This window comes from Drosophila persimilis, unplaced genomic scaffold, assembly GCF_003286085.1.
Source record: "Drosophila persimilis strain 14011-0111.01,24,50 unplaced genomic scaffold, DperRS2 tig00000002-arrow-pilon, whole genome shotgun sequence".
NCBI classification, from domain to species: domain Eukaryota; kingdom Metazoa; phylum Arthropoda; class Insecta; order Diptera; family Drosophilidae; genus Drosophila; species Drosophila persimilis.
The window spans coordinates 11,568,556-11,593,772 of record NW_020825289.1 but is presented as its reverse complement, the minus strand read 5'-3'; the positions used below and the strand labels follow the sequence as shown (position 1 = coordinate 11,593,772).

Below are 25,217 nucleotides of genomic sequence, written 5' to 3'. Positions count from 1 at the left end.
TTTTCGGAGAGGACCAGCGCTCATCCAAGCGTCAACCAATTTGCTGTACTAATGAATACAAATCCTTCAACTTGATCCAAATTTCGGCCCGCGTTTATGTCTTAGAATCTTAGAATATTGGCGAAAAGAATAAGAAAAAAAACTAATTTAGAACTTAGAAAATTGTCTTATTTTGTGGACAGAGCTTTCTATACCGACATTATTTTTTCCGACTCCCTTAAGAGTGTCAAAGTCTAGTCATTTCCTTGACTTCTCCAAAATATCAATAGCACATTACAATATTCATCTATTCATTAATAATTTTCGAGACCAGCATCTACATACAAAATATTAATGTACAAATACGAAGAAATAAATACTCAATTGTGAATAAATCAGCCAAGCCCCTGTGGCCTGCACTTGAATTGGGTTTCTCAGAATATCTGCAGCTAAAGTGTTTGTTCTATCTGGCTCCAAAATACCGGTTTCCGAATTGTCTTGGAATAATCGGTTTCTCTCTTTCTTCTCTCCGGCTTTGATGAGGCCAAATCTTGTAGCCCAGTGCCAGTGCCAAAGTCTAACAGAGTTTCGAATCTCAAGTCCAAACATTGAACTGGTTTGCTGATTGGCCCGAAGTATATACAAACGAAGCTGCCTGATTAGTAATTAAAGTGACATTCGGATGAGTGGCTGATATCATATGTACATACTTAATATTTAGTATAACAATAAATTATCACTAACAGTTTGGAGTAGAGCTCTGCCCTAAAGTTTGCTTAGACTTTTCTGGATGCTCACGTGCAAAGAAGAACTTTTGATCGCTTATATTACAAATATTTACTGCTGACAGCATCGATAATTCATGACCTACTCAAACTCTATGAGTGTACCTGTGTCATGGATGGGCCCCTCCGCTCCTTAACTTTGGAGACAAAACTTGCCCGCACAAACTCGTAAATAGATACGCACGCCAGGCAAAACAAAATGTCAGAGCGATTATTGGGGCCCATCGTCGCCTGCCATGGCCCTAGCAGAAATAAAATATTTAAATAGTAATAAATTCATAATGTCAACGTGTTTGTTGTTGCGGCTGAGGGAGCCTTCCGTAGATTTATAGACAATACTAGCAGCAAACACGAATGAAGTCTACGACGATCCGGGGACTTCTCAAGTAGTTTGATTTCTGCTCGAACTGAGAGCTCCTCCATTGGGGGACTGGAAGGGAATAAAACTGTTTTATCGGAGACATGATAGGGCTGGCGGTATGGGGCGGGGGAGGCGTCGCATGCCGCTCATATATAATATAAATATTAAATACTATATGGCATGCCATAAAAATATAAACAGCACATAAAACGACAATGAAAAACAATGGCACACGTTATTATGTGCCCGAACAAAGAACTGGGAGGCTAATGAAATGTCATCGGACCCCAGGGCCCCCGCGTCTACCCAACCTAACCCAACCGAACTGAACTGAACTGAAATGCAAATGTCACGCGAAAAACTATTTGACGACAACATTACGTTGACATTATAATAATGCCGTCGACCGTTGAAGGAGCTGCCATCACAAGAGTCCCCGACCGACCCCAATCCCGATCCCGACCTAAAGCGAAAAGCTCTGCCCTCCTCGGTGCTATCCCCGCAGCCATATGCAAATTTTACGTGCTCTCAGGGCCAGTCGTAAAAGTCAACTTATTAACTATGAGCAATTAAAAAGAAAAACAATTAAATAAAACAAAAAGCGTGAATTTGATTACGGTCAACCTCGTGGGAGCTGCTAAGCCCAGAAGGTACCTAAAGAAAGGACACATTTAGAGATAGGTGATCGGCCTGATTAAAGCATATATGCTACTGAAGCTTCTTTCAAAAGGAACCGCCAGCTATTTCAGATACATTTCAGATATGCTTTTCACTCTACGAACACTACTGGCTGTTTAAAATCAATTGTTTAATGATAATACATGCATTCTGCACCCTTTAGCGGCAGTTTTGTAATTAATTATATACAAAATCAACGGTATTCGAGCTTTCCCCTATCCCCTCTCCTCTGCGGACCATCAGGCGAATCCGCAAGCGTAGCAAAAACCTACAGAAATTCAATTAGGCTTATCCCATGGAATAACAACAGCAGCACCGGACGACACCCACTGACACCCACTGACACCCACCGAACGACACCCACAAAAAACAACAGTATAACAGCTGCAACACCTGCGCAATTAATTAGTGTTTGCGGCATTAATTTCAGAAAAAAAATTATAAAATAAAAGATGAGAAAGGAAACCAAAGCCAAATAAATAGGACAGAAGGGGCTGGGAATGGGGTGCACTTAGGGATAGCGATGAATAAGGGCCGTCCTTGGCCGGGGCTGTGATCCACAATTAGACCGGAAATTCGAAATGCGAAAACATTTCGCAAGGGTCGGAATGGCGAAGAACCGCTACCAGCAACAGCAAAGAACACTAAAGGAATGGAGGAGAGAAAAACCTGTGTAAATAGGGGGGCAAACGATCAACTCTATATGTCATTCTGAAATCTTTTTGCTCCGATCTCGTCTGTAAACTAGGAGTACCAACTCCCTCAGAGCATTTGCAAGAGACGCAGTGGCAGATATCACAATTTCCACTTCTATAATTTGTTTATGATTATGGCCGGCGCATGCAAAATAAAAAGCATTTAAGTAATTAAGCCATAAAAAGAATGGCGTGCTCTGCTCGGTCCTGTTCTCCATAAAAACCAGTCCATACTGCAATAAAATGCCAAAAACAAAACAATTAGGCAATTAAATGTCTTTGGTATTACCAAAAATTTTCGTTTTGGTAACAAAACGCGTCATAAAATAAGCCAAAATGTACTCACCCTCTGGAAGTTAATGGTATTCTAGGATGGGGCTGGGTATGGGGATGGTGATGGTGATGGTGGGGGCAGGGGTGACACTAAAAATGGATCCCAAAGGGGAGAAATTATGTGAAAATGTCCGCCTTTGGCTCGGCATCTGCTACTTCTTCCGTTAAACGCACAAAGGAAAATGTGGCAGCGAAAAAGAAAAGGCCGAACGAAAGGTCGGAGGCGTATGCGAGTGTTTTAGTAATATTTATTGAATTCCAGTTATCGAAGCCAGAACCGATGAAGTGGAGGGTAAGGAGGTATCCCGGACACAGGCCCGGACAAACCAGAGCAGAATAAGAATCCGAACCCCCGAGTCAGAGGCCAAGCAAGCAAAGCTCACAAAGCTTTTGCACGCACATTTTCTCCCCCTCTACAACAGCAAGGGGAAATTCCAAACGCTGCAAAATGAATTCTTTTGTGACAAGTTCAATTCGGTTGAGGGGGCGACATCCCATTCTCCCATCCAAGTTCCAGCGGAGTCCAAATGGGAGTTCATATGGGAGCCCGGCAGCAGATTGCTGGCGCTGTTGCTCTGGCTGTCATCTAACGCATCAAAGACAGTCAGGTGAAGGAATGCAGTCCCCGTTCTGTAAGAAATTGAAAAATACAACAGTGTGGAGGAGCGAGACGAGACGAGACGCTGAGGAAGCTGGAGGCAGCCCAGGGAAGCGTCGCCGGCTGATGGGTAAATGGAAAATCTCAAGCTGCGAAAATCAGCAGAAAATGCGCTGCTTTAGTTCACATTATTGTCATGGCACTGTGGATATTTTCCTGGGCGCTCGGAATTTTTAATAAGCGTTAAAGTTTATAACATTCTCAGCTCCTACCGAAGCAGCTTCTGAATTGACTCCCCCCACCGCTAAGTCATCCGCTGGCACATATCGACAGGGCGGGATCTTCTGGACTGAAATACGGCTGAGGACCCAGCAAATCCCGGCTACGACCGAAAGGTAAGCCAAGGGCATAAAGAGTCTCACATAAAACCGACTAATTAGGTAAAGCATCTAATTAGACGCACACCAACGAGGCCAACGAGTCCAACGAGGCCAACGAGGATATGCGTCCTTTGTGTCGACTCGTAAAAGCCAAAGCCCCCAAATGACAACGTCGCTAAAAATTCTTATCGCCGGCACCAAAATTAAGCCGCACACGCGGGTCCGTCCCGGGGACAGCAGCACAATAGCGGGAAGACAAGAAGACATCCCCGAAAATACAATATATTGTGGCAAAGGTTAAAGATGCGCCATGTTAAATGTGGAAATTGTTTAATCCACTCGAATCCGGCGACTCAGCCATTACAATTACAGTGCCTGCCAGGTCGGGGGCAGGGACAGGGACAGGGACAGGGTCCGTGGTCAGCTGCATGAAATTGGAACCGGCTCCGTCCGTGGGATGCTAGAAAAATACGTACTTACACTCGGAAAAACACAACCCCACACCAGAGAAGGAAAAAGAAAAAACCTATTTGCATTTTATTTGCTTTGTAATTTGATGGTCGATTGCGTTTTTTAGTGTGTAATGAGGTGGGCTCTGCCAATGGGTTCCTTATATATCTACATATTTTCCAGAGCCCGCCTCTCCAGAAGGTCAAAGACAAAGTTGAGACGACTTATCCCACGCATGGTTGAACTGTTTTCCATTAGGCACCCACGGATAATGGTTGAATGAAAAACTAATATCAGATTTCACATTATAATCGTATTATTTATTTTTTAATATAATGTAACGATACAGATATAATATTAATAGATAGGCTCCTGAGAGTAACACTTACAGATGCCTATGCCCTTTCCATTTCCTGAGTCTCCACTTTCCAAAACTTTTTCAGCAAAAACTGTCTGGATTAAGGAAGATTCCACGCAATTATTGTTTCAAAATTAGTCTCTTATTTCGTTGCCCTGGAACGAGCAGGATCCTGTGAGCCCCATTTCGAAATTACCATTCTGGGGCACGCACGAGTGCATCAACAACACCCCGAGAATATTTAGGCGCTGTGCCACTGCGACGTGCAAATTGATCAAAATAAATTGCATAAGATATTCCATTTACGTTCTGGCGCCGAGGATAGAAAGTTGCCCCAAAATAATATTGTAAGCAGCAGCTAATGCAATCAGAAAGTGTTGCAACGCCCGAGGGGGCGTTGGCTTCCTAGAACAATGCGCATCCTGCCATTCATTTACCATCTCCTCGCCGGGCAGAATTTTTGTTGTGAGTTATGGCCGGAATTTCTGATAAGATATCCGGATTGGGGCATGCTACTGGCAAAAGGCTGTTTCACTATAAATTACAGGGGATTTTCGGAGGGAACAGGGTAATATTTTGGGATTCCTTGTCAAATTGTAATCACCTTGGGGCAGGCAGTACAGTACGGCTGCTGCCTACTGCTTTCTGTTAAAATAATTAGTGGTAATGACGCACTGTACCTGGAGTACACAGATCCCACACCCCATGCCCACACACAACAGGCTTTCGCCCAAGCCTGCCCCGAGAGAAACTCTGTTTAATTTGAAATTGCAACAAAAGAGTTGATTATCTGTCCACGTGCGTCAAGTTCTCTCCACGTGCACTTCAATATGCAAATACATCAGCCAGTCATTAAATTAATTAAAAAGAGCTTTTCCCGGAAAATGACTGTGCCAAAACTTTCCACAGCTCCGCTCCACTCCAGCTCCCACTCCAGCTTCCACTCCAGCTCCCACATCGGAATCCGAAGCAGTAGATCAGAGCTGCATCTCGGCCTAGATGCTGCAATTAGAGATAAGTGAGCTTTGTTAATTTTAGATCTACAGCAGCAGTCAGAAGAGCAGTGATTTTGGAATGATTTCAATGGCTTTCAGAAGGTACAACTTATACTACATTCGATATGGCAAAATACTGTATTTAATTCCAGCCCCAAGAACACAAACGTTCTTAATAATTGCAGGGACCGATAAGCACCGTAAAATATAATTATAATTCCCCATCAATATATTCATTTGATGCATGATTGTGAGTATAAGGAACTTTGCAATGCCGCATACATATATTACAGGGCAGGGGGAACAACCCTTAGTTCGCCTCTAGTTTTCCACATATTACGCGGCTGTCGCTTGCCCCACCAGAAAGCTGTGTTGAGAGTTCATCAACCCTGCCCCAAAATCCAAAGCCGCAAGGGGAGAGGCGAGACCGACCCCAAGGAATTGTCCACCAGCTACTTCTGATGATGCTGTTCGAAGCCCCCAGGCCCCCTTAGGCCAGACATAGCCTGCGGGCGACAATAAACTAGGCCATAAGATTTACTAATAACAATGATATAAGACATTTTACCAAATGAGTATATAATAAAGCTAATGGAAAATTATGGAAGCCTGGGGGTGGCTCCATTCGGAGAAGGAATGGGATGGAAACAGTGACATCATATAGATACATAGATACAGGCATATCAACTTGAGATACATTACATTAACCAAACAATTAATGGGTCTCTGTTTTGATCAGTTTTAAGTGTGGATGGAATGTATTTTCCATTCCTCAATTTGAAATTGATTAAATTCCTCTCTGGAGTGCTGCCGCATTGAATTTATGGCCAAGCAATTTGCCCCCTATCACTCGGAATGGCTAAAATGGCATTCCTGTCCAGTGGCCAAATATTTATCACCTGCACATATTGCAGAACTAAACCTTTTTCGGACAATAATGGCCTATTAAGGTGTTGGCCGAAATCGTGTTTGGCCTGCGATTTAAATGCAATTAAATGGAAGTGTCTGATGGGCATACTTTATGGCCGGACCACCCCGCCCCACCCCAGAAAGGGGTGGATGTGATCTACTGGACGGAAAGGAGTTCAATTAAAATAAACAAAATTGCCCAAAAAATGGGCTCGTAAAAATGATAAACACATTAAACGGCCACCAATAAATGTCTTTCCACTGACAATTTATTTATGAACTCTAATAACTTTTAAAGCATTTAATTTCAGTCAAATTCAACCTGTTCCCGATCCACCGCACCCACCTCCAGTAGCTTCACCGCCAGGTCCACATGTTTTTAGCCGCTATGTTTTTGGCCCACACACAGGAGAACAGAAAGTGTCAACTTTTTGCCAGCCAAAAATTGTCAAATGCACAGAATTTTATGCGCCATACATTTATGTTGATGCGGTTTAAAAGTTTTTTAATTACATTTGCAGGAGACCCTCACCCTCACCCGCTCCCGCACTGACACCCACACCCATACCAGGAACAGGAGCAGTCTTTTGGTCCACACATAACCGTATGCATCATTCGGAATATATTTTACTCTTTCTGATTGTGTTTGGCTGTGAAAATGTTCAAAACTCATTTAATTTGAAACAAATTAGAAACGATAACATACAAAAGTGAGTTGTTGTTCTGGCTGGGGGTGGGGGGATGCTGTGTTCCAGGCAATAGATATGGCTATGGAGCCCTACAACAGAGCCATTTTGACACTAATGTAGTCTGACTCGAGTGGGTGGCGTCTCAGTGTATTTTTTGGCCAGAAAAGGTGAGTTTCAAGCTAGATTTCTGTCATTATTTACAGTGCATTATAGTGGGATATTATGTTGGGTATTTTTTTAATTACTAAAGACCCAAACAAATAGGTAAGCCTTCTCGTTAACAGCTTGCCATTTCGTAGAGCTCATAATGCTCTTTTCGAATAATCATTAACCGATGACAAGCTGAAATGTTACCCATTAAACTTCAGTTTAATTTGCCTATGCATTAGCATCCATATCCCTATCCATCCCCACATACTCCTCGTCCGATTCGCCCCTTGTCACTCGGCTGTCAATCATCCATCACTGCCCCCCAAACGAAGAAGAAGAAAAGAACCCACCCCATCAGAGCTGCTGGACTGTGGCAAGTCTTTGCTACTTATCTCTAAACCGCAACAGAAACTAATTACTAAAGCGCCTCTCTGCCTGTGCAAGCAGTGGGGATTATCTATAGCAGAACCGATGCAGAGTCCCCATATCTCTAACCCTGAATCGCAAAAATGTTTAGACTACACATAACCAAAGAGCTCATCATTCATCTGGTGTGCCTGTGGGGCCCAAGCAAACATGGCCTGGCCAGCAAGTGAAAGGCACACAAATGATATCAGTTCTCGGGGATCTGATGTGACCCAAATATGATGGGGCTGAGGCTGTGGCTGATACCGAGGAAGCCATGTCAGGACAAGGCATTTTAAAGCAGCATACCCAAGGATGTGCAAAAAATATTAATAGGCTGCGAAGCCCTGCACAAATATTGCCTTGCCTTGGCAATACAAATATTAAGTGTATGATATTTTTTTCCGATCTCACACAAACAACAAAAGCCAACAAAAACAAAAAAGTCATTATGACAAAGTGGTTTCGAATTTAGAGAAAAGGGAACGGCCAAGTGGGAACTCTCAACGATTGACCAAAATAAATGCTAATCAGTTCCAGGGTTCAAAAGTCCAGTTTCTGGGATCGTATAAAAGCACGCTGTACAGTGAATAGAGTTAGCAGTTTCGCTTCCTCAAAGTTCTAGACAACATTTCGATCAGCATCATGAAAGTATTCATAATCTTGGCTGCCTTCGCCACACTGGCCGCTGCGGTTGTAAGTCGAGAGCTCCCGTGTTTCCCCTTCAATGACTCTAACCCTCGCGTTTGACTTCCCGCAGGAATTGACAGACACACAGAAGACCGAGCTTAAGGAGAGGGCCAAGGCTTGCGCCGGGCAAGAGGGAGTCACCAAGGAGCAGGCACTGGCTCTGCGCGCCGGCAATTTCGAAGATGCCGATCCGAAGGTAAAGTGCTTCGCCAACTGCTTCTTAGAGAAGGCCGGATTCGTGGTAGATGGCCAGATCAAGCCCGATGTGGTCCTGGCCAAGCTGGGTCCGATTGCCGGCGTCGACAAGGTGAAGGCGGTCCAGGCCAAATGCGACTCCCTCAATGGCGCCGACAAGTGCGAAACCAGCTATGAGCTGTACAAGTGCTACTACCAGAACCGGGCTGAAATCTAAGTCAAGAATCTTGAGCTTGTGATTATGACACCTACCTTACAAATACAAACACTTATGTTTTCATAATCAATAATTCCTCCGTGTGTTTGTCAGTTAATCGGGTAGGGTTTCTGGAGCTGGATCTGGACTACAATGAGGGCTCTGTGCCCGCCCTGGTCGTCGGTCGTCGGATCAACGGCAACCGTTCAGGGGTGGCTCAAGAAGGTGGTCTGCCATTAAGACTGATCGGTGGACCACGTTGCACTGGGGCTTTTCCCTAGGCCGACTGAAAGTTTGATTAATACATTTTTTTATCCCTCTTCGGCAACACGTTTTTAATTAATTTTCCATTCAACAATTTGCAATGCGTTTCCTCGCCATTACCCACACCCGGTTCTTCTCTACCTTTGAGCAAATAGCTACGAATCTGGCTATGGCTCTGGCTCCACATCCGTCTCTAGCTCCCTGCTGCCGCAATTCAAAATGCAAACAAAGTCTCGTCTCGTCCTCTAACAATTTGACACCCGGAGCAGGAGCAAGAGCAGGATGGAACGCAGGAGCGACAAATAGTATATGTATGTATCTCAATTGTTTGCGTATTTGTTTGCCAAGAACAATAAGCTGGCAGTGTATGCTGGCTGGTTGTGTGGGGCTGTCTGGTCGAGGGCAATTCTTGGGGGAAAAGTCCCTAATTGATTTTGGTAATGTTGCTTTTTAATGAAGTGTCAAATGTGTTTCATGTGTCAAATGTGGCATCGGGCCACAAGGCGGAAGCAGGTCTCAACTCTCTGAGGAGCACAGGAGAGAGCTCTTAGTGTGCAGCCACAATTCAGCTTTTGGCAAATGTAAAATTAATTACATACATTTGGGAGAGAATCGAATGAAACAAGCCATTTTCTACACAAAAAAATAATCATCTATATAAATATAATACATATCCCTGAATATCTAAGAATAGCTTAAAGATAACACATATTAGAAAGCGAAAAAAACCCCTAGGCGGAACATGCTCTCCGAACACGAATGCGACACCGAGGCCCATTAGCTCAGTTGGTTAGAGCGTCGTGCTAATAACGCGAAGGTCGCGGGTTCGATCCCCTCATGGGCCAGGAATTATTTTCCTCTATTTTTTCGTCTTTTATTTTTGTGTGTTGGCTGGTATTCCTTTTGGTATTCCTTTCTAGCCGTAAACGAAATTGAAATTGTGCAGCAAAAGTGTCGAAAACGACCGACCAGTCTGACTCGATCAGTTCGAAACTGACGTTTGTTTGTGCTGGACCCACAAAATAGATTTGCCGCAATGTAATTGAGTATTTGTATTCAATTAAGACTTATTTCAATATTTGCATAAATGATGCTGGACCAAAGCGCCAGACAACCCACAGACAGAAGAGCCAAACCGAATAGAGTCGAGTGGAGTGGAGTGGAGTGGAGTGGATTGGAGTTGAGTGGAATGGAATGGAGTGCCGTGGAGTCTAGTCCTCAAGCGTGTATAAATCCCTCATATGTTCGGGCATAATTTGGTGAAACGAAACTTAAACAAACAACTGGAGAGAGCAGGAAGACAGCGAGAGTCCAGTGGTCAGATCCGTAGCTCCGGTGTGGGTGCCATGTGTGCCAACTGTCTGATTTTGACAGCCCGCATAAAGCGACCAAAGGACGCAGATGAAAACGGTCCCCATGATGACACGATGCCTGGGTAAACACTCGTGGAAAGGTCCAGCTAAATGCATTACCGTCTGACTACCCACCGGCCTCGGCAACCGGCTATTCGAAGTCCTTTGCCCCCCCCTTCCCCATTTGGCGACAAAAACTGCCACAAATATTAATTTTTATTATTCAAACATTGCTTTAATTACATTATTTTTGCGTATGGTCCGCGAACAAACCCGCTCCGCACCGCAGTGCACTGCACGGCACCCACTTGGACATGTGTGGCAAGCTCTTCAGCTGCATTCTGTCGTTTCCACAGCCTCCGCTTGCCCCATCACTCTGATCAATCACTGGAAAATTGGATTTTCATATGTGCGTCCGGGCTGCCGTTCTGGTGAAGGGGGCTCGGCCTCGGCGGCGCCTGTGCCTTGTGGTGATGAAAATCAGTCGGGTCGGGTCGGTGCTATTCGCTTCATGTTTGACAAGCACAAACAGAAACTTAATCAGACTCCATGGATTGGTCAATAAATTTTAAACACAAATCAAGTGTTAACTGGGGGTTTAATTGTGGCTTGTGCGACGAGTACAAAGAAGAGAGGAATACAAATTTGAGATCAGAAAAAATACAGGTTTACATATGAATTCCAGGCCATATTTGACTAACGTGAAAAAGCAATGTTTTTATCAAAAGATGAAAGATTTAAAAAATATATTTTTGATTTTACTTTCAGTACATTGCAAATGCAAGATTTTTTCTATCTGCATAGCTGTATTGATAAAATAAGAAATAAAATATGGAAAAGGAAATGTGTATGTACATTCTGGGAAATTTCCAATGTGTTTGTTAATGATTAAAGATAACATTACTTAATGGTGCATATCTACGCCAATAGTAGATACTATTTTACATGAAATTTAAATGCAATTAAATCATTCACCTCGAGTTTTTTGAAGGGAAGAAAGTTTCAATCGGCTAATAGCATTTCTAACAAAATCCAAAAAGTAACCACAAATGTCCCCCAATGCCGTGGCCCAACGTGGGATTTTAACACTCGGCAGCTGCGAATGACTGCGTCAAAACCCAATCCAGTCGAAACCCTTTGCTGTCCCAACCATTTGGCAATCAATAGAAACACGTCCGGCCATATGGAGGGACCCAGAGAATGGAGGAAAAGTGTCCAGTTTATTTTTTGCCCGGCCATTCATCGAATTCGTTGGATCCGGATGCTGGGCTGACGGAAATTCGATTTATTTTCATCAATATTCAATGTCATTGCAACATCTTCGTGGGCAAACCCAAAAGCGTACATCAGGCATGTCACTCGAAAACCACCAGCAGCAACCAAAAGGAACCACCAGAGTGAGGGATGGGATCCCTGCCGGGCTCCATGGAAATGGACTTTGTGGCTTGAAACTTTTTTGTGGGGATTCGCTATTAAAATTTGATGTGCATGTTGTTGTCTCGTTGTCGCAGGTGCACGTGTCACAGGAGTGATCCTATGGACCCATGGACCTGGCCCACCTGCAGCCCCTGCCATGCGGGGCAGTCTGGCGCAGTTGTGGCCATTCGTCTATTCGGGTTTTGTACACTTGATGCGCTCTCTGCACTGCCATTGCATATTTAAACAAATTTATTTGCAATTTAGTGTTTGCGGTTGGTGCACCCAACACCGGAGTGTGGGACCGGTTGGTTCGCAGCACACTCGAAGCGCTCTTTTAAGTGGCGCGAAAATTAATTAAAATTTTTGAAATTGATTGACAAATATGTCAGTTTGATTGGCAACTCTCTGGCGTGGCTGCACATTATTTGTTTGATTTTCCATTTCAGTATTTTCAAAATGTACGCTGCAGCTGAGTCCCTAATTATTAATATCATGTACCCGGCTGGTGGATAGAAATCTGCCGACTTTAAAGCTTTCTCTTTAGCAGCCCTAAAATGTAGCACCTCCGGGGCTGCCTGTCAGAAATCTCGCCTGTCGTGGAAATGCAAACAGAATCGAGAAAAATCAACAAGAGAAGGTGCTGTGCGCGTGGTCTCCCAGTCATATCTGTGGCAGTGGGAAAAACGCAAAGCCGGCATCGGCGGATGTGTGGGCGGGAGCGAGCTTCGAGTCCGCGAAGTTTGTGGCTGCATGCAACGCAGCGATAAGGGCATGGCAGAGAGTAAATACATAATCCACGTGAGTCGGTGGCCGGCGAATGCGACGTGACACGCATTGTGTACAAGAGAGAGACTTAATGGTTACTACCTAACCCTGCTTGGCATCTGTCTGCAGATTTAAGATTTTTTACTGAAACGTTTTAATAGCAAAGCCAAGGGTCTTCTCTATAGTTTTCTATAAAGGATATTGCGGGAGACCATTTTCAAAGTTTGTGTTATTCTATATCCCTCGTGATACAAAAAAAAGAGCCGAAAACGAACAAGTTTCATTTAGCAGAGCAAGGTTTCGATCCTCGGACCTCTGGGTTATGGGCCCAGCACGCTTCCACTGCGCCACTCTGCTAGCTGATGTCGCAGCGCGAAAAAGTCTCTGTTGTATGAAACATAATGTATGTATAACGAAAATTATTCTTAAATCTAGAAAATAAAACAGATTTGATTCAATTTAATCAAATTAAAAAACGAAATAACCTAAAAATTAAAGCCAATCAACTTTAAACAATAATTGTATTTATTTGTACTTTTTTCACCCATCTTTTAATTTAAGGATTTTGTCGAGCCCGGAACCAACTAGCAGAGTGGCGCAGCGGAAGCGCGCTGGGCCCATAACCCAGAGGTCCGGGGATCGAAACCTTGTTCTGCTAATTGACTGGTGTGGGGTGCAATTCCCAATTTTTGTATGCATAATAACATAAAACATGGACTAAAACAGTTTCAGTAAAAACCTCTCGCATTCTGATTCTAAATATTTATTTTTTTTAATAAAACTCAGTTTATTTTTAATGAGAAATTAAAGCTCGGCTATATGGCAGACCCAGAAAGAAAGAGCAAACACTGTTTTATAACTCGTTCATAAAAACCGGTTTTGTTTATATGTGAATAAATGTACATTAGGTATGCAAAGATCAGAAAATCAGGATCGGGTTATCAATACATATAAGATAAAATAATATAACTCAATATTTCAGTCTAGTATTGCAAAAAAAGTTACTTCCCATACCGGGAATCGAACCCGGGCCTTCTGGGTGAAAGCCAGATATCCTAGCCACTAGACCATATGGGATATACTTGTCTTTGGTCCAAAACTGCATTTTGTTAGAAATGCCTGCGAATTTGTTATTTTTAACCATGTTCCGCCAAATGTGATTGCGCAAAAGGCAGATTAAACCAGTTTTAAAATACTATGTTTCAAACAAGATGGACAGACAAATCTAGTAGAACCATGGCATACTACCTGGCAAAGAGGTAGGCCGTTTCAATATACTTTCCCTTCCGCAAATCCAAATTATTCGGTGCAGAAATATGGAGATGAAAGAAAACTTCAAGATTTATAAAATCCTCATCAATTTTGATACATAACATATATAAATACGAGTCCTAATCTCATTCACTATGAAGCGGCCGCGGTCTTGTCTTATAGTATTTCGCGGTCTTGTTTTATAGTATTTAAATGGAAGAACGTTGAGTCGCAGCTATAATCGAAGTCTCCATATATTGAATCTGCATAATTCTTTGGATAATTGGGGTTCGAGTTATGGGAGTTCAACTATATAAGAAAGTATTAGTCTAAAAAAAATATGTTAAAAAAATGTCATCACACAGCTTCCCATACCGGGAATTGAACCCGGGCCTTCCGGGTGAGAGCCGGATATCCTAACCACTAGACAATATGGGAGATGTGAGCTGAGGCGTCAAATTTGTAATTGAACCAAGTTTTCAAAAGCAAAGGCAATCTTCAATGAACATGTTCGTGTTTCATATGTATTTTAATATACTATATCTCCCTGATTTTCCCATAAGGTCTCAATCTGGTAATTAGTTACATTCCAGTCTAGTGGAATATGGCCGTAGAGTTGCCTACGCCAATTTCAATAGAAAACATCCAACAAGACGAGAAAGCACCAAGGTTTGTCGGTGACACATAAAATACAGTACATTTTGCAATGACCAAGGGGGTTTAACGGGTTATTTTAGAATATGTAGGTATGTACATATGTATATGCATATCTATTGTACGATTGAAATGTGGAATTGAGAAAGAGTTCCATAAAGACTTAAAGACTAACTTAAATACATCGCAAATGACAATTGCAAGGTAGTCACTTTCCGCTACAGAACAGATGTTACTAGATTGCTGGCAAGGCTAATAATAGGCACCTTAAGATTTGTAAGCGGTTCTAGCAATACATATGTATTTGTAATACACATATTCCATACCGCAGTATTCCTTGTTCCAGACACAAGTTCTGCTTAACGCACTTTTTCAGTTGGTTATGGCTTAACAAAAATTAATTTCATTTCCACCAACTTTAGATTCACCCACAAATATGGAATAAATAGTTCCTGCTCATTGAATAACCATTAAAAAGAACTAAATATAAATATGTTCCACTATTACGATCTCATAATTATAAATGTTTACCGTGCCCGTCATCAGGTTAGAGTTTACAATAGAACAATAATTTTACTTTTTATAAAGTACTAAGCGTCTAACGTTCACTGTTTGCGAAATTTTAAGAAACACCACATTTTTTATTAAAATAGTGTTTTGATGTCTAACGACAAAAAGTTTTGGTTGTTGGCGGCGAAGAACACATAAAATTTTATAATTTTCTTTGGCGGAGAATTAAAAATAAAAAAATTCCTAGTCATTTCTAACAAAATGCAGTTTTGGACCAATGATGACTATATCCCATATGGTCTAGTGGCTAGGATATCTGGCTTTCACCCAGAAGGCCCGGGTTCAATTCCCGGTATGGGAAAGTACTCCTTTTTATACTTTTAGTGTTCTTCTGAACTCGTCTCACAGCGCCATCTGTTCGGACATTCTAGAAAGAAGTCTTGCCATTATCAGTATTTAGGCGCTCACATTTTTCCCCAGCTTTGTGCTTGTAATTCCCAATCAGTTCTACCGGGCACTTCCGTAACTGAGAGCTGTTTGCCACGAAACGATTGTCATTAGTAGTGGTAGACTGACGTTCTACCCAATACTAAAAGGCCAGTTGATGATAGAAAATTATGACTCTTGAGTGATTATTTTTTATTACCACGATTCTGACGGGGTTGCTCCTGCCTAGAGTTGTCGGTTGAACTGATGGTCTTTACCTAATGACACATTCTGATAATAAATTTGAAACAAAACTTAAATGCCCTAGAGTCTGTGAAGTCGGTTCATATGAACATGGAATGTGATGAAAGCTTATTGTGAACACAATTGCTCATGGCTCTTCATCATGGCAAAATCGTACCTTTTCCGACGTATGAATATTGCCACTTGTCTGTGTCGAGTGGCGACGGCTATCGCAGTCAGCAGGAATGGGGGGTGTGGTGTGGTGTGTGTTCTTGTGAGGACACCACTCCCGCCGCCTATCCATCCATCCAGTCAGTTGGCTGTTGCGCTGCGCTGTCTGGCTGGAAGCTGGCCGTGACCGTGGCAACGAAATCATCAAACTGTTGGCTCTCTCATTCAGTCTGTGTGTTTCGGGCCATTTGGTTTTTTTTGGCAAAAATTTACATAAAAATCGCATTACACTTAACATCCACTTTGCTAAACGAAGCGCATGAAAGCGGGCGCCTCACCATGGTTTGGGTGGTGCTCGCTTTTCCGGCTTGTCCTCGACTGCTCTCGACTGTGCTTTTGTAAGCCGAAGCCGTGTGTTGTGTGGTGGATACATGGGTGTGTGTTTGTGTGTGGGTGGGTGGGTTGTTGCGAGAACCCGATATTTTCGTACGTGTCTGTCCTCGTCTGTGCTTGTATAAGCGGTTTGAAGTGCACTGCGGCCTACGAAAATTAAATTAAAAAGCGCATCCAACAGGGACCAAGTTTGTGTTTGTGAAAAAAAGAAATTACAAAAAGGCGGCACGATCTTTTTTTCACCAGGACCCTATCTATTCAGGACCCTTATCCACAATATATTTTTATTTATCACAGGCGATAATAATAAAGGAACACAAATATTCAAAAAAATCCGAAAAATGGATCAAAGCTAATGAAATTGTTGTCAGTTGCTTAAATTAGATAACCTTCAATAAATTTAGAAAATAATATCGTGGCAGATTTATTTGGAAATATGTTTTTACTGCCTTTTAAAGCATTTTTGGCAGAGCGAACATTTTGGCGGATAAGTACTTACATATTTACATGTATAAAAAACTAGGACAGGCCGCTAGATGAGTGACTTTACATTCATCAATTATTAGGAAAATGCTTAAAATTAAGGTTTGAATACCAATAAGGTATAAAGGGAATACAAAATAGGAAGGTTTATACCTTTTCATCGATAACATGCGAAGGGGGAATATTTTCTGTTTTGTTAAACCATTTCAATTAAGCTGAAATAAACATTGCACAGTAGTACAAATTCCAATGTCAATGCAAACTTCATAAATCAGTCGAGTCATTGCTTTTCTATTCCGAAATTCTTGGAAAAAAGGCTGCCAACTATGCGAGAACTCCTTGTGGCCCCCTTCGACTAAATATTTTACTGGATACGTGTCTATTTTCAAAGAGCGCCGATCCTACCCTAAAGATGTCATGTGGGGCAGGGAGTGGGAACAGGACCAGGACCAGACAGGACAGGATGGGCGTGCTCTTGGTGGGTCAGTTGACGCTTTGTTGCATTTGTTTTGGCATGTTTATTGCACTGTCAACGACAATGCATGAAAAGTTTTAGTTAGCCAAGTTAAGTCGTCGCTTTTGTTGTTGCTGTTGCTGCCTTTGGTGACAAACCCTCTGCGTGCAGGGCCCGTATTTGGCCTGCTCCGCTCTGCCCGGTGTCCTGCCCAGACCGTAACTGTTAATGTGTTTGGAGTCAAATTGTTTTCAGTCACGTGACCGGCAACAACAACAGCAATAGTGAACACACAGCAACTTTATTCATGATTAATCAGTTGCATTTAAATATGTATTACAGAAAGGGCGGGGCCGTGACTGCGACTCCCTCCCCTCCCACTCTAGTGACAACTGCAGTCCATTTGTCCACAAACAAAATTGGGTCTGCTGATGTTTGCCCTTTTGGCCAGGCCCGAATGCACATAGCCGAGTAGCAGATGTGTGAGTGTCCGTTGCTTATGATTAATTCAATCCATTCTAAATTTAACTACAACTTCATTTCGCTTAATGGCGCCGGGCAACAAATCGCCGTGCGTTAATTAATTTTAATAACCATCCTCCCTATTAGATCCCCTTCCTCCCCAACAGCTGGACATTTGTCGCGCGTGTGTCGCGTTTACTGTGGCATGAATGTTTAAAGACAAAACACTTAAGCGGCTAAAAAAGGAGAGCAGAGCTCCTGTAGTGCACTTCCTTTCCTTTGTTAGTTAAAGAGCCAATTTGACAATATTTGAGTCCGAATGTCCGAATTTACTAGCAGAACTCTGGAAAAAACTCTCATATTAGGAGTACTTTAAGTAATTAATATTCTAATGAACCGTACCTACATTTGCCAGGGAAAATTACTATTATTGTAGCCAGCATAAATATTTTCTAAATATCATTAATATTGTAAATTGAAAATTATTTTAATCAGATTTTATTGGATTATATTATGGGCTTGGCTGTCAGCCAGCTCCCGCCTTCGTCCCTTCACCGCCCACAAGCCTAAGGAACAGAAGTCAATTTATATTTTATAGATATGAGTATCCCTTCTGACTACCCATAATCGTAATGTACGAGACTTTTGTGGCTTCACGTCCAGGACTACCCTTGAGGAGTGCGCAAGTTCATTTCCTTAAAGGGATATTTCTCTTGCAGTCCCCGTTCCGGGAATCACTTTCCCTTTGAATTCATTTCCTTTTGTGGCGGTAGAGCATAAATGTATTGTAAATATTCATTACATGTGTGCGGCAAATTTTAATTTTTTCGCAAAACTGCAAGACCCAAAGAGGGTGGCTCCTTGCGCACTTAACATGCCTTACCGTACCACACTCGGATCATACCATATCCAACCGTACAAAGCATTCCCTCAAGGGCTCTGGCTCTGGAACGAGCCAGGGTTGGCACAGAGTGCACGACATTCATTGTGTTTAATGAACATTCGCATCCATTACGCTTGCATTATGTATGTTATGTCGTAAATAATCAACAACAAACGTGCGCACCGAAAACCATAAAAAATTTGCCAATAATGCTAAAAATACCGGCAACAGATGCCAGCAATTCGCCAGGCCATCTCCCATGTGGTTTTCTATTTTCACCAAGTTCTATTTTGATTTTTGGTCTAAATATGTGATCCAAAAATATCTCTCATCTCTCTCTCCCCGAATAGTTTTGTGAAGAGCTTCAAGCAAGCAGACAAGTGTCTACAATGTATATGTTATACAAGAACGATATGCGGATTACTCAAATGATTGAAAATGAAATTTACCTCGATTTTGTATGTATTCCTTAGTGATAGCGACGAAAATGCACCCTGACCGAAGACTACGATCGAGTTAAGACTCAGGCACCCCTTGGACCAACCCAACTCTTTCTGCCACTCCACCCAACCTAGACAGATATATATAGATATGTATCTTCGATGATCTACAATGGGTTCCGTCCGCTATTATGTATATCTGTGGAGATTCCTATCGACGGGGTGAGTAAACAACCCTTTTCACGCTATTACTCAACTATCTGCTATCTGTCACCCTTGTTTTTTTCCGGTATACCTGGCGCGCTCTCGGCAGAAACCCCGCCATTAATACTCATTAGGTTCGAGGTTCGTAGTGCGCCTTTATCAGCCATTTAGCCAGTTTGTGTAATCCCAGGAAACGCGACCCATGGCACACAATACACAAGACAGCAACCGCAGCTATAAGCGTGCCTTTTTTTTTGGGTTCTGAGTGTTTCTACTGTTTTATTTTGTGTCTATACTCTTAATAATATTAAAAAATACACCCATGGGGACAACAATTCGGTTTGTGTGGCTAGTTTGGGGGGTGGTTACACGTATCTGACCGTTTGCCATAGCAGACGCATAAATTTCTTGTGTCTAAAACCCCAAGACAATTAGAAACAGTGGCAGGGGTAGCGGTGGCACAGTGTGAGTAGATAGGTGGGTGGGTGTTTGGCTAGCTGGAAGTGCAAAAATCGTTTATATCCATTGAATAAGACAATATAACAAAACACATTCAGTGCGACTGACATGCGACGTTTTCTAAAAGTGATAAATGATGTCGCCAGCTCCTTGCATTGGCTCTGGGTTTTTGGTTCTAGGTTGAGGCACATTTCTATGTGCTGTAAAATGGTTTAGCATAGCCTCCTCCCTTCCTTTCCTCACTCAATCCAACGCCATCGTCCCTGTCTGTCTTCCGTTTCCTTAGTTGCTTTTTTGTGTGTAGGCAAACTGAATTGCATGGCTTGTTTGCTGTCATGTTAGCCAAACGGGTTGACAACCGCAATGGCATTTGATTAGACGCAAGAAGAAGGATTGGTGTCTGCAAACTTAAGGGACACGAGTACTAATACAACCCACGCAGTATGTTGAAGTAATTGTAGGCCCCAAGTACAATCTACAAAAAGAGATACAGAGAAATGTAGGTCCTCATGGGCAATTGATGCAACGGCTACCTACGTCTAAAAAGGTTTTCAGATCCACTGGGAACATCAGGGCACGAATCCGCAACGGACTCTGGGCATGCATCATCATAAAGAGAATCGTTCGTTTCATTGGAGGGTCGTATTCATACCAGGGTGTTGAATAATAGGCGAAGCACAAATCATCATGCTGGAATTAAGTCGAATTGTTGAAAAAAGTTCAGAAAGAATCCAAAAAAGGATTTCAAACTTATTAGTTAGCTTAATTAGGGCCAACAATAAAAATAAATCAATAGATTTCACTTACGCATTCACCAATGAGTGTTACATGCCAATAAGTCAAAAATAGAATCAAGGTCGTGAGGGATATGTAACATAAAATTAAGAAGCACTCCATTTCGGTGGGCGTCTGCAAGGCCACAAAAGATAACCGTAAAACAACATAAACAGCCGCTTCCACTATACTTACGCCTACAATAAGGGCATATAGCTCAAAACAGATCGAAATGGCGAAGAAAATGAAGTCTATCAAGACAGGCAAACAGATTAGTTGCTCCAACTCCTGGACAAATCTCCGGATCTTCAGGTGCTCTTTCACGAACTCTTTTATGAGCCGCATTCGCCAGCGGTTCAGCTGAGCGGGTGTCAGGCGATCCAGGTCTAAGAGCGGATTGAAGCGCGTGATCTGCAATGGAGATTCGGCAAAGAACCACAGGGACTGGGGCAGAATGTAAGGAAGTACTCACTTCCATCTCCGTCACCCGCTTTTTGAGTATAAGCAGCTTCAGGTGCACGTACTTAATGAGGCACACGATGAAAGAATTCCACAGGGGAATAGTGTTGATACCCAGCCCAAGAGCGTACCAGGCGCCAAATAAGCCGAACACAAAGTTGTTATACACATCTCCGAAAGGATAGACCTTTAATAGGAAGATGTACTGTTGTTCATCCCGGCGTTCGGTTATGTTGAATACGGATAGAGTGAGTAAAACCGTTCGGTATAAGGAGTCCGTGAACGCGATGATCCCAGTCAATAGCGCAGGATACCATAACATCCAAGTGGCCATCCGAATATATTTCTGAGTTGACTACATAAGCACCAATTCCTGATCATCTGCCTCCTTCATTAGCTTTTGTATATCCTCATGGATCGCACGAACCATGCCTATGACTCCTGCAGAAATTTATGAATATCTTTTAGCTCTGGAACTCGAATAGTAATACTCACGCTTCCTCTGCACAAATGAATTCAGTACAGAAATTGACAGAGAAATGTACATGATGGTCGTGGCCCAGCACAACACTCCATCGTTGGGGTTCTCGAAGCCTTGAAAGACGCGTGCCAGCATAGTAACAGTGCTCACCCAGATGGAGACCATGAAGATGATGCAGCGTACCAACGATAGCAAAGGCCATCGCTGGTATTTTTCAGCTACGTAACCATACATTATAATGCCACGTAGATGGAGGCCAAGGATGTGGCTTTTGAAGATCGCGCGCGGTAGAAGCAGCTCCTTAACTCTGAACATTTTGATTTGACTGAAAAACGGCACACTTTTGCCTTATATTCGGGCTGGATGGAAGAGCTAAACTGGCCAATTTGAATCGGCCAATATAATATATAACAGACAGGTGTTGGGGTTCTGCATAGTGGATGTGGCATCGACCGTGTTGTGGACATTCGACGTGTCCTTTTCGCTCCCTGGCACCTTGCCGGAGTGGGCCAAATATGATTGGCAAATTTTTAATTTGCAGGGCTAAATGCACCTGAAGAAGAGTGAGGTAGAGGGTGCTTATTACGTTTCAGATGTGTTCCACGTAGAGGATTTATTAGTATTTAATTGCATACATACTCATATGTACTATATGTATCTTGTATTCTTGATCAGCATTAACAGCCATTTCCTTTATCTAAGACTATAAGCCGTAGAGCAATCAAATAAGACGGACACTCACTCCAAAAACGAAACTTAAAGAACATTTATGTTACACAACACCACAATTAAAAAAAAAAATTTCTTCATGTCAAATTCGGCTTGGCTCGAAATTACTTTCCGAAGCATTGAAATTGATCGGAATCGGATTATCATAACGAAATACAGTTCCCATTAGAGCAGGAGATGCAGACTATTTTCGGTTTATTTCTATTTAAGAATTCAAGCTTCTTATATTTAGTTATATTCGTTTAACATACTAGGTAGGTAAGAAATACTGTAAATATATATGTGTACGAGTAAAATATATAGTTATTGTAGGGTGTGTCCAGCCTGTCGATGACCCGTGGAAACAGCTCTTCGTCTAATATATCTGCCTTAAGAGATTGGAGTAACTGTAGGCGGCTCGTACAATCTGCAAAGAGAGCTATATATAGAAATACCTACGTATTGAATACCAATACGAGTCCTCACGTCTAAAAAGGTCCCCAGATTCACTGGTATCATCAGGGCACGAATTTGCAAAGGCCTCTGGGAATGAATCATCATAAATAGAATCATTCGCTGTGCAGAACGCTCAAACTCATACCAGGGCGTTGAATAATAGGCAAAAGACAATTCATCATGCTGGAATATAACATCAGAAAACGCAAAGGACGATACAGGTTCTATAGTATGACTTACACATTCAGAAATCAGGGTAGCATGCCAATGATAGATCAACAGAATGGAAGCCATGACAAATATATAGATGCACATAAAAAAGTAATCCATTTTGGTGGGGGACTGAAAGGCCACAAAAGGTATTGTTCTGAGTAACCCCAATCCTTCCATACTTACGCCAACACCCAAGGCGAAGAAGAGAAAGCATATAAGAATGGAGAAGATGATGAAGTCTATCATAACAGGCACGCAGATAAGCAGCTCTAGCTCCTTAACGAACTTTCGGATCTTCAGATGATCCGTAACGAACTTTGTAAATAGCCGGATTCGCCAGCGGTTCAGCTGAGCGGGTGTCAGGCGATCCAGGTCTAGGAATGGATTGTGGCGCATGATCTGCAATTAACAAGGGTTGAAGGAATGCAAAAGGACTGAAGCTGAATCTAAGGAGCTCTCACATCCATCTCAGGCACCCGCTTGTTCAGTATCATCAGCTTCAGGTGCACGTACTTCATGAGGCACATGATGAAGGTGTGCCACAGAGGAATAGTTGTGACCCCCAACCCGAGAGCGTACCAGGGGCCCAGAAAGCCGACCACAAAGTTGTCGTAAAGCTCGCCAAAGGGAAAAAGCCTAAAAAGCAACAGGGGTCTTTCATCTCCGCGGCGCACGGCGGGCAAGTTAAACACGGTTTGCGGCATAAAGAGTGTCCGATAGATGCAGTCCGACAGGGCCATTAGCCCAGCTCCTATTGAGGAAACCCACAAAATTAAAGTGATCGTCCTAGTGTATTTCTGGGTAGAGAACACAAGATCCAGCTCCTGATCATCCGCCTCCTTCATAAGCTTCTGCATATCCTCATGGACCTCGCGCAACATAGAAACCACTCCTAAGGGAAATTCCGATTGAAAAATGCTCAGAAAACAATACAATTATTTGAAAGCGTTGAAACTCAATAAAAGCCACTTACGCTCCCTCCGCACGATGGCGTTTATGGTGGCAATAGACACGGTAAAGTACTGTAAGGCTGTGGCGCAGGTAGTGGCTCCATCGTTTAGCCTTTCGTAGCCTTGAAAGACGCGTGCCAGCATCAGGACGCAGCTCACCCAGATAGAGGCCGTGAAAAGGATGCAGCGCGACTGTGACAGCCAGGGCCTCCGCTGGTAATTGGAGGCCACGTAGCCGTACAACCGAAAGCACCGCAAATGAAGGCGAAGCATGGGGTTTTCGAAGATCCCGCGCGGCAGAAGCAGCTCCTTAGCTCTGAACATTATGACTGGACTGACAAACGGCACACTTTCGCCTTTTACTCGGGCTCGCTGGACGTTCGAATCGGACCCTTTTTGCCATATACAATCGTATGTGTAAATAATTGTCAAATAATTGTCAGACAGGTGACGCGGTTCTGCATAGAGTATGTGGTCCGGGTCCTTCGATTGGGACTGTTCCTTCTCCTCCCCAGCCCTGGGCCCTATAGTTCTGTTCGCCACTTTGAATTTGATTCGCATGTTACGCTCCCAGGCACCTACCTTTGGCAGCAAACTTTGCCCAGAACATCGATGTCAACAGTGTTTAAACAAACCGAGTTACGTGTGAGGGACATTTGCTAGTGAATTGAAACTTTTCAGCACTTGTTCCGTGCAGTTTCTATTTTAGAGTGGGGTAGTGGAATAGGAACAAGGAGGGGGCTGTGATAAAGAGAATTTTTAATTTTTTCTCACCTTATTACCAGCACAGTTCGGAGGAACAATATTGCCAAGGTTCCCAGGACTCTGGTTTGGTTCTTTTTGCACTTACAAACGTCTTCTAGCCAGGGACCGTAATCATTTTAAGTTATATAATAAAAATTACTTGGGAAAGATTATATTTCAGTTTTTTACGTTTTTCTTCACTGATAATCATTATTTTTGAGTAATTTGATAAAACTTAGACTTCATCATTATTTACGTAAAAGTGTTAGTGGCAAATGTCATTGAATGATTGGAAATAGCTGGAATCTAGTTACCGTTAGCCGGGACCTTCATATGCAGGAGCTGAGTTGAGTAATTCACCAATAGATAGATGTATGGCTGTAGCAAACTGGCTGGATATTGTATCTGTGGGGTTAAATTTGCATTTAATATCCTAGTGTGAATAATTTACAAATGCAATAAACGTAAATGCGTTGGAGGAAACGCACTCAGACATGGCTGGCTGTGTGGCACACTACACTGACACCCATCCCAGTCCAGCCACCGCATGGATCCCACATGAAAATGCTGCAGACGCTCTCTGCGCCTCCGGCAGTGAGAGCAGGGTACGCATATTTGTATGGTTCATGTTTGAAATTGTCTGTTCTGTTCTGTCCTGTTCAGATATGTTTGTACTCGTATTTGTGTTTGCAAATGTGTGAATGCATTCGCATTCCCATTTGCCTTCTATACTGCGTCGCATCTCTTCTGTCT

The 25,217-nt window shown here is 42.8% G+C and overlaps 3 protein-coding genes and 6 non-coding genes across 9 annotated transcripts; 4 read left to right on the top strand and 5 right to left on the bottom strand.

Annotated features, from left to right (window-relative positions):
- The first annotated feature begins 8,381 nt into the window (after nt 1-8,381).
- On the top strand, nt 8,382-8,940 carry LOC6590615 (general odorant-binding protein 56d). The gene is made up of 2 exons (XM_002016666.2): nt 8,382-8,461; nt 8,526-8,940. The coding sequence occupies exons 1-2, from the start codon at nt 8,411-8,413 to the stop codon at nt 8,865-8,867; spliced, it is 393 nt and encodes a 130-aa protein (XP_002016702.1). The 5' UTR covers nt 8,382-8,410; the 3' UTR covers nt 8,868-8,940.
- A 941-nt stretch (nt 8,941-9,881) lies between these two features.
- On the top strand, nt 9,882-9,955 carry Trnai-aau. Its single transcript has one exon. It is a non-coding gene; the product is annotated as a tRNA-Ile (tRNA).
- A 2,976-nt stretch (nt 9,956-12,931) lies between these two features.
- Nucleotides 12,932-13,003, bottom strand: Trnam-cau. The gene has a single exon. It is a non-coding gene; the product is annotated as a tRNA-Met (tRNA).
- A 229-nt stretch (nt 13,004-13,232) lies between these two features.
- Nucleotides 13,233-13,304, top strand: Trnam-cau. The gene has a single exon. It is a non-coding gene; the product is annotated as a tRNA-Met (tRNA).
- A 347-nt stretch (nt 13,305-13,651) lies between these two features.
- On the bottom strand, nt 13,652-13,723 carry Trnae-uuc. Its single transcript has one exon. It is a non-coding gene; the product is annotated as a tRNA-Glu (tRNA).
- Nucleotides 13,724-14,263: 540 nt separating this feature from the next.
- On the bottom strand, nt 14,264-14,335 carry Trnae-cuc. Its single transcript has one exon. It is a non-coding gene; the product is annotated as a tRNA-Glu (tRNA).
- Nucleotides 14,336-15,350: 1,015 nt separating this feature from the next.
- Nucleotides 15,351-15,422, top strand: Trnae-uuc. Its single transcript has one exon. It is a non-coding gene; the product is annotated as a tRNA-Glu (tRNA).
- A 4,681-nt stretch (nt 15,423-20,103) lies between these two features.
- On the bottom strand, nt 20,104-21,342 carry LOC6590571 (odorant receptor 56a). The gene is made up of 5 exons (XM_026984911.1): nt 21,280-21,342; nt 20,926-21,099; nt 20,649-20,864; nt 20,217-20,369; nt 20,104-20,154 (listed from the first exon to the last, which is right to left on the bottom strand). Exons 1-5 carry the CDS (start codon nt 21,340-21,342, stop codon nt 20,104-20,106), a joined length of 657 nt encoding a protein of 218 aa, XP_026840712.1.
- A 1,098-nt stretch (nt 21,343-22,440) lies between these two features.
- LOC6590570 (odorant receptor 56a) lies at nt 22,441-24,044 on the bottom strand. Its single transcript, XM_026985714.1, has 6 exons — nt 23,744-24,044; nt 23,232-23,662; nt 22,954-23,169; nt 22,798-22,899; nt 22,588-22,740; nt 22,441-22,528 (listed from the first exon to the last, which is right to left on the bottom strand). The coding sequence occupies exons 1-6, from the start codon at nt 24,042-24,044 to the stop codon at nt 22,478-22,480; spliced, it is 1,254 nt and encodes a 417-aa protein (XP_026841515.1). The 3' UTR covers nt 22,441-22,477.
- Between the last annotated feature and the right edge of the window lie 1,173 nt (nt 24,045-25,217).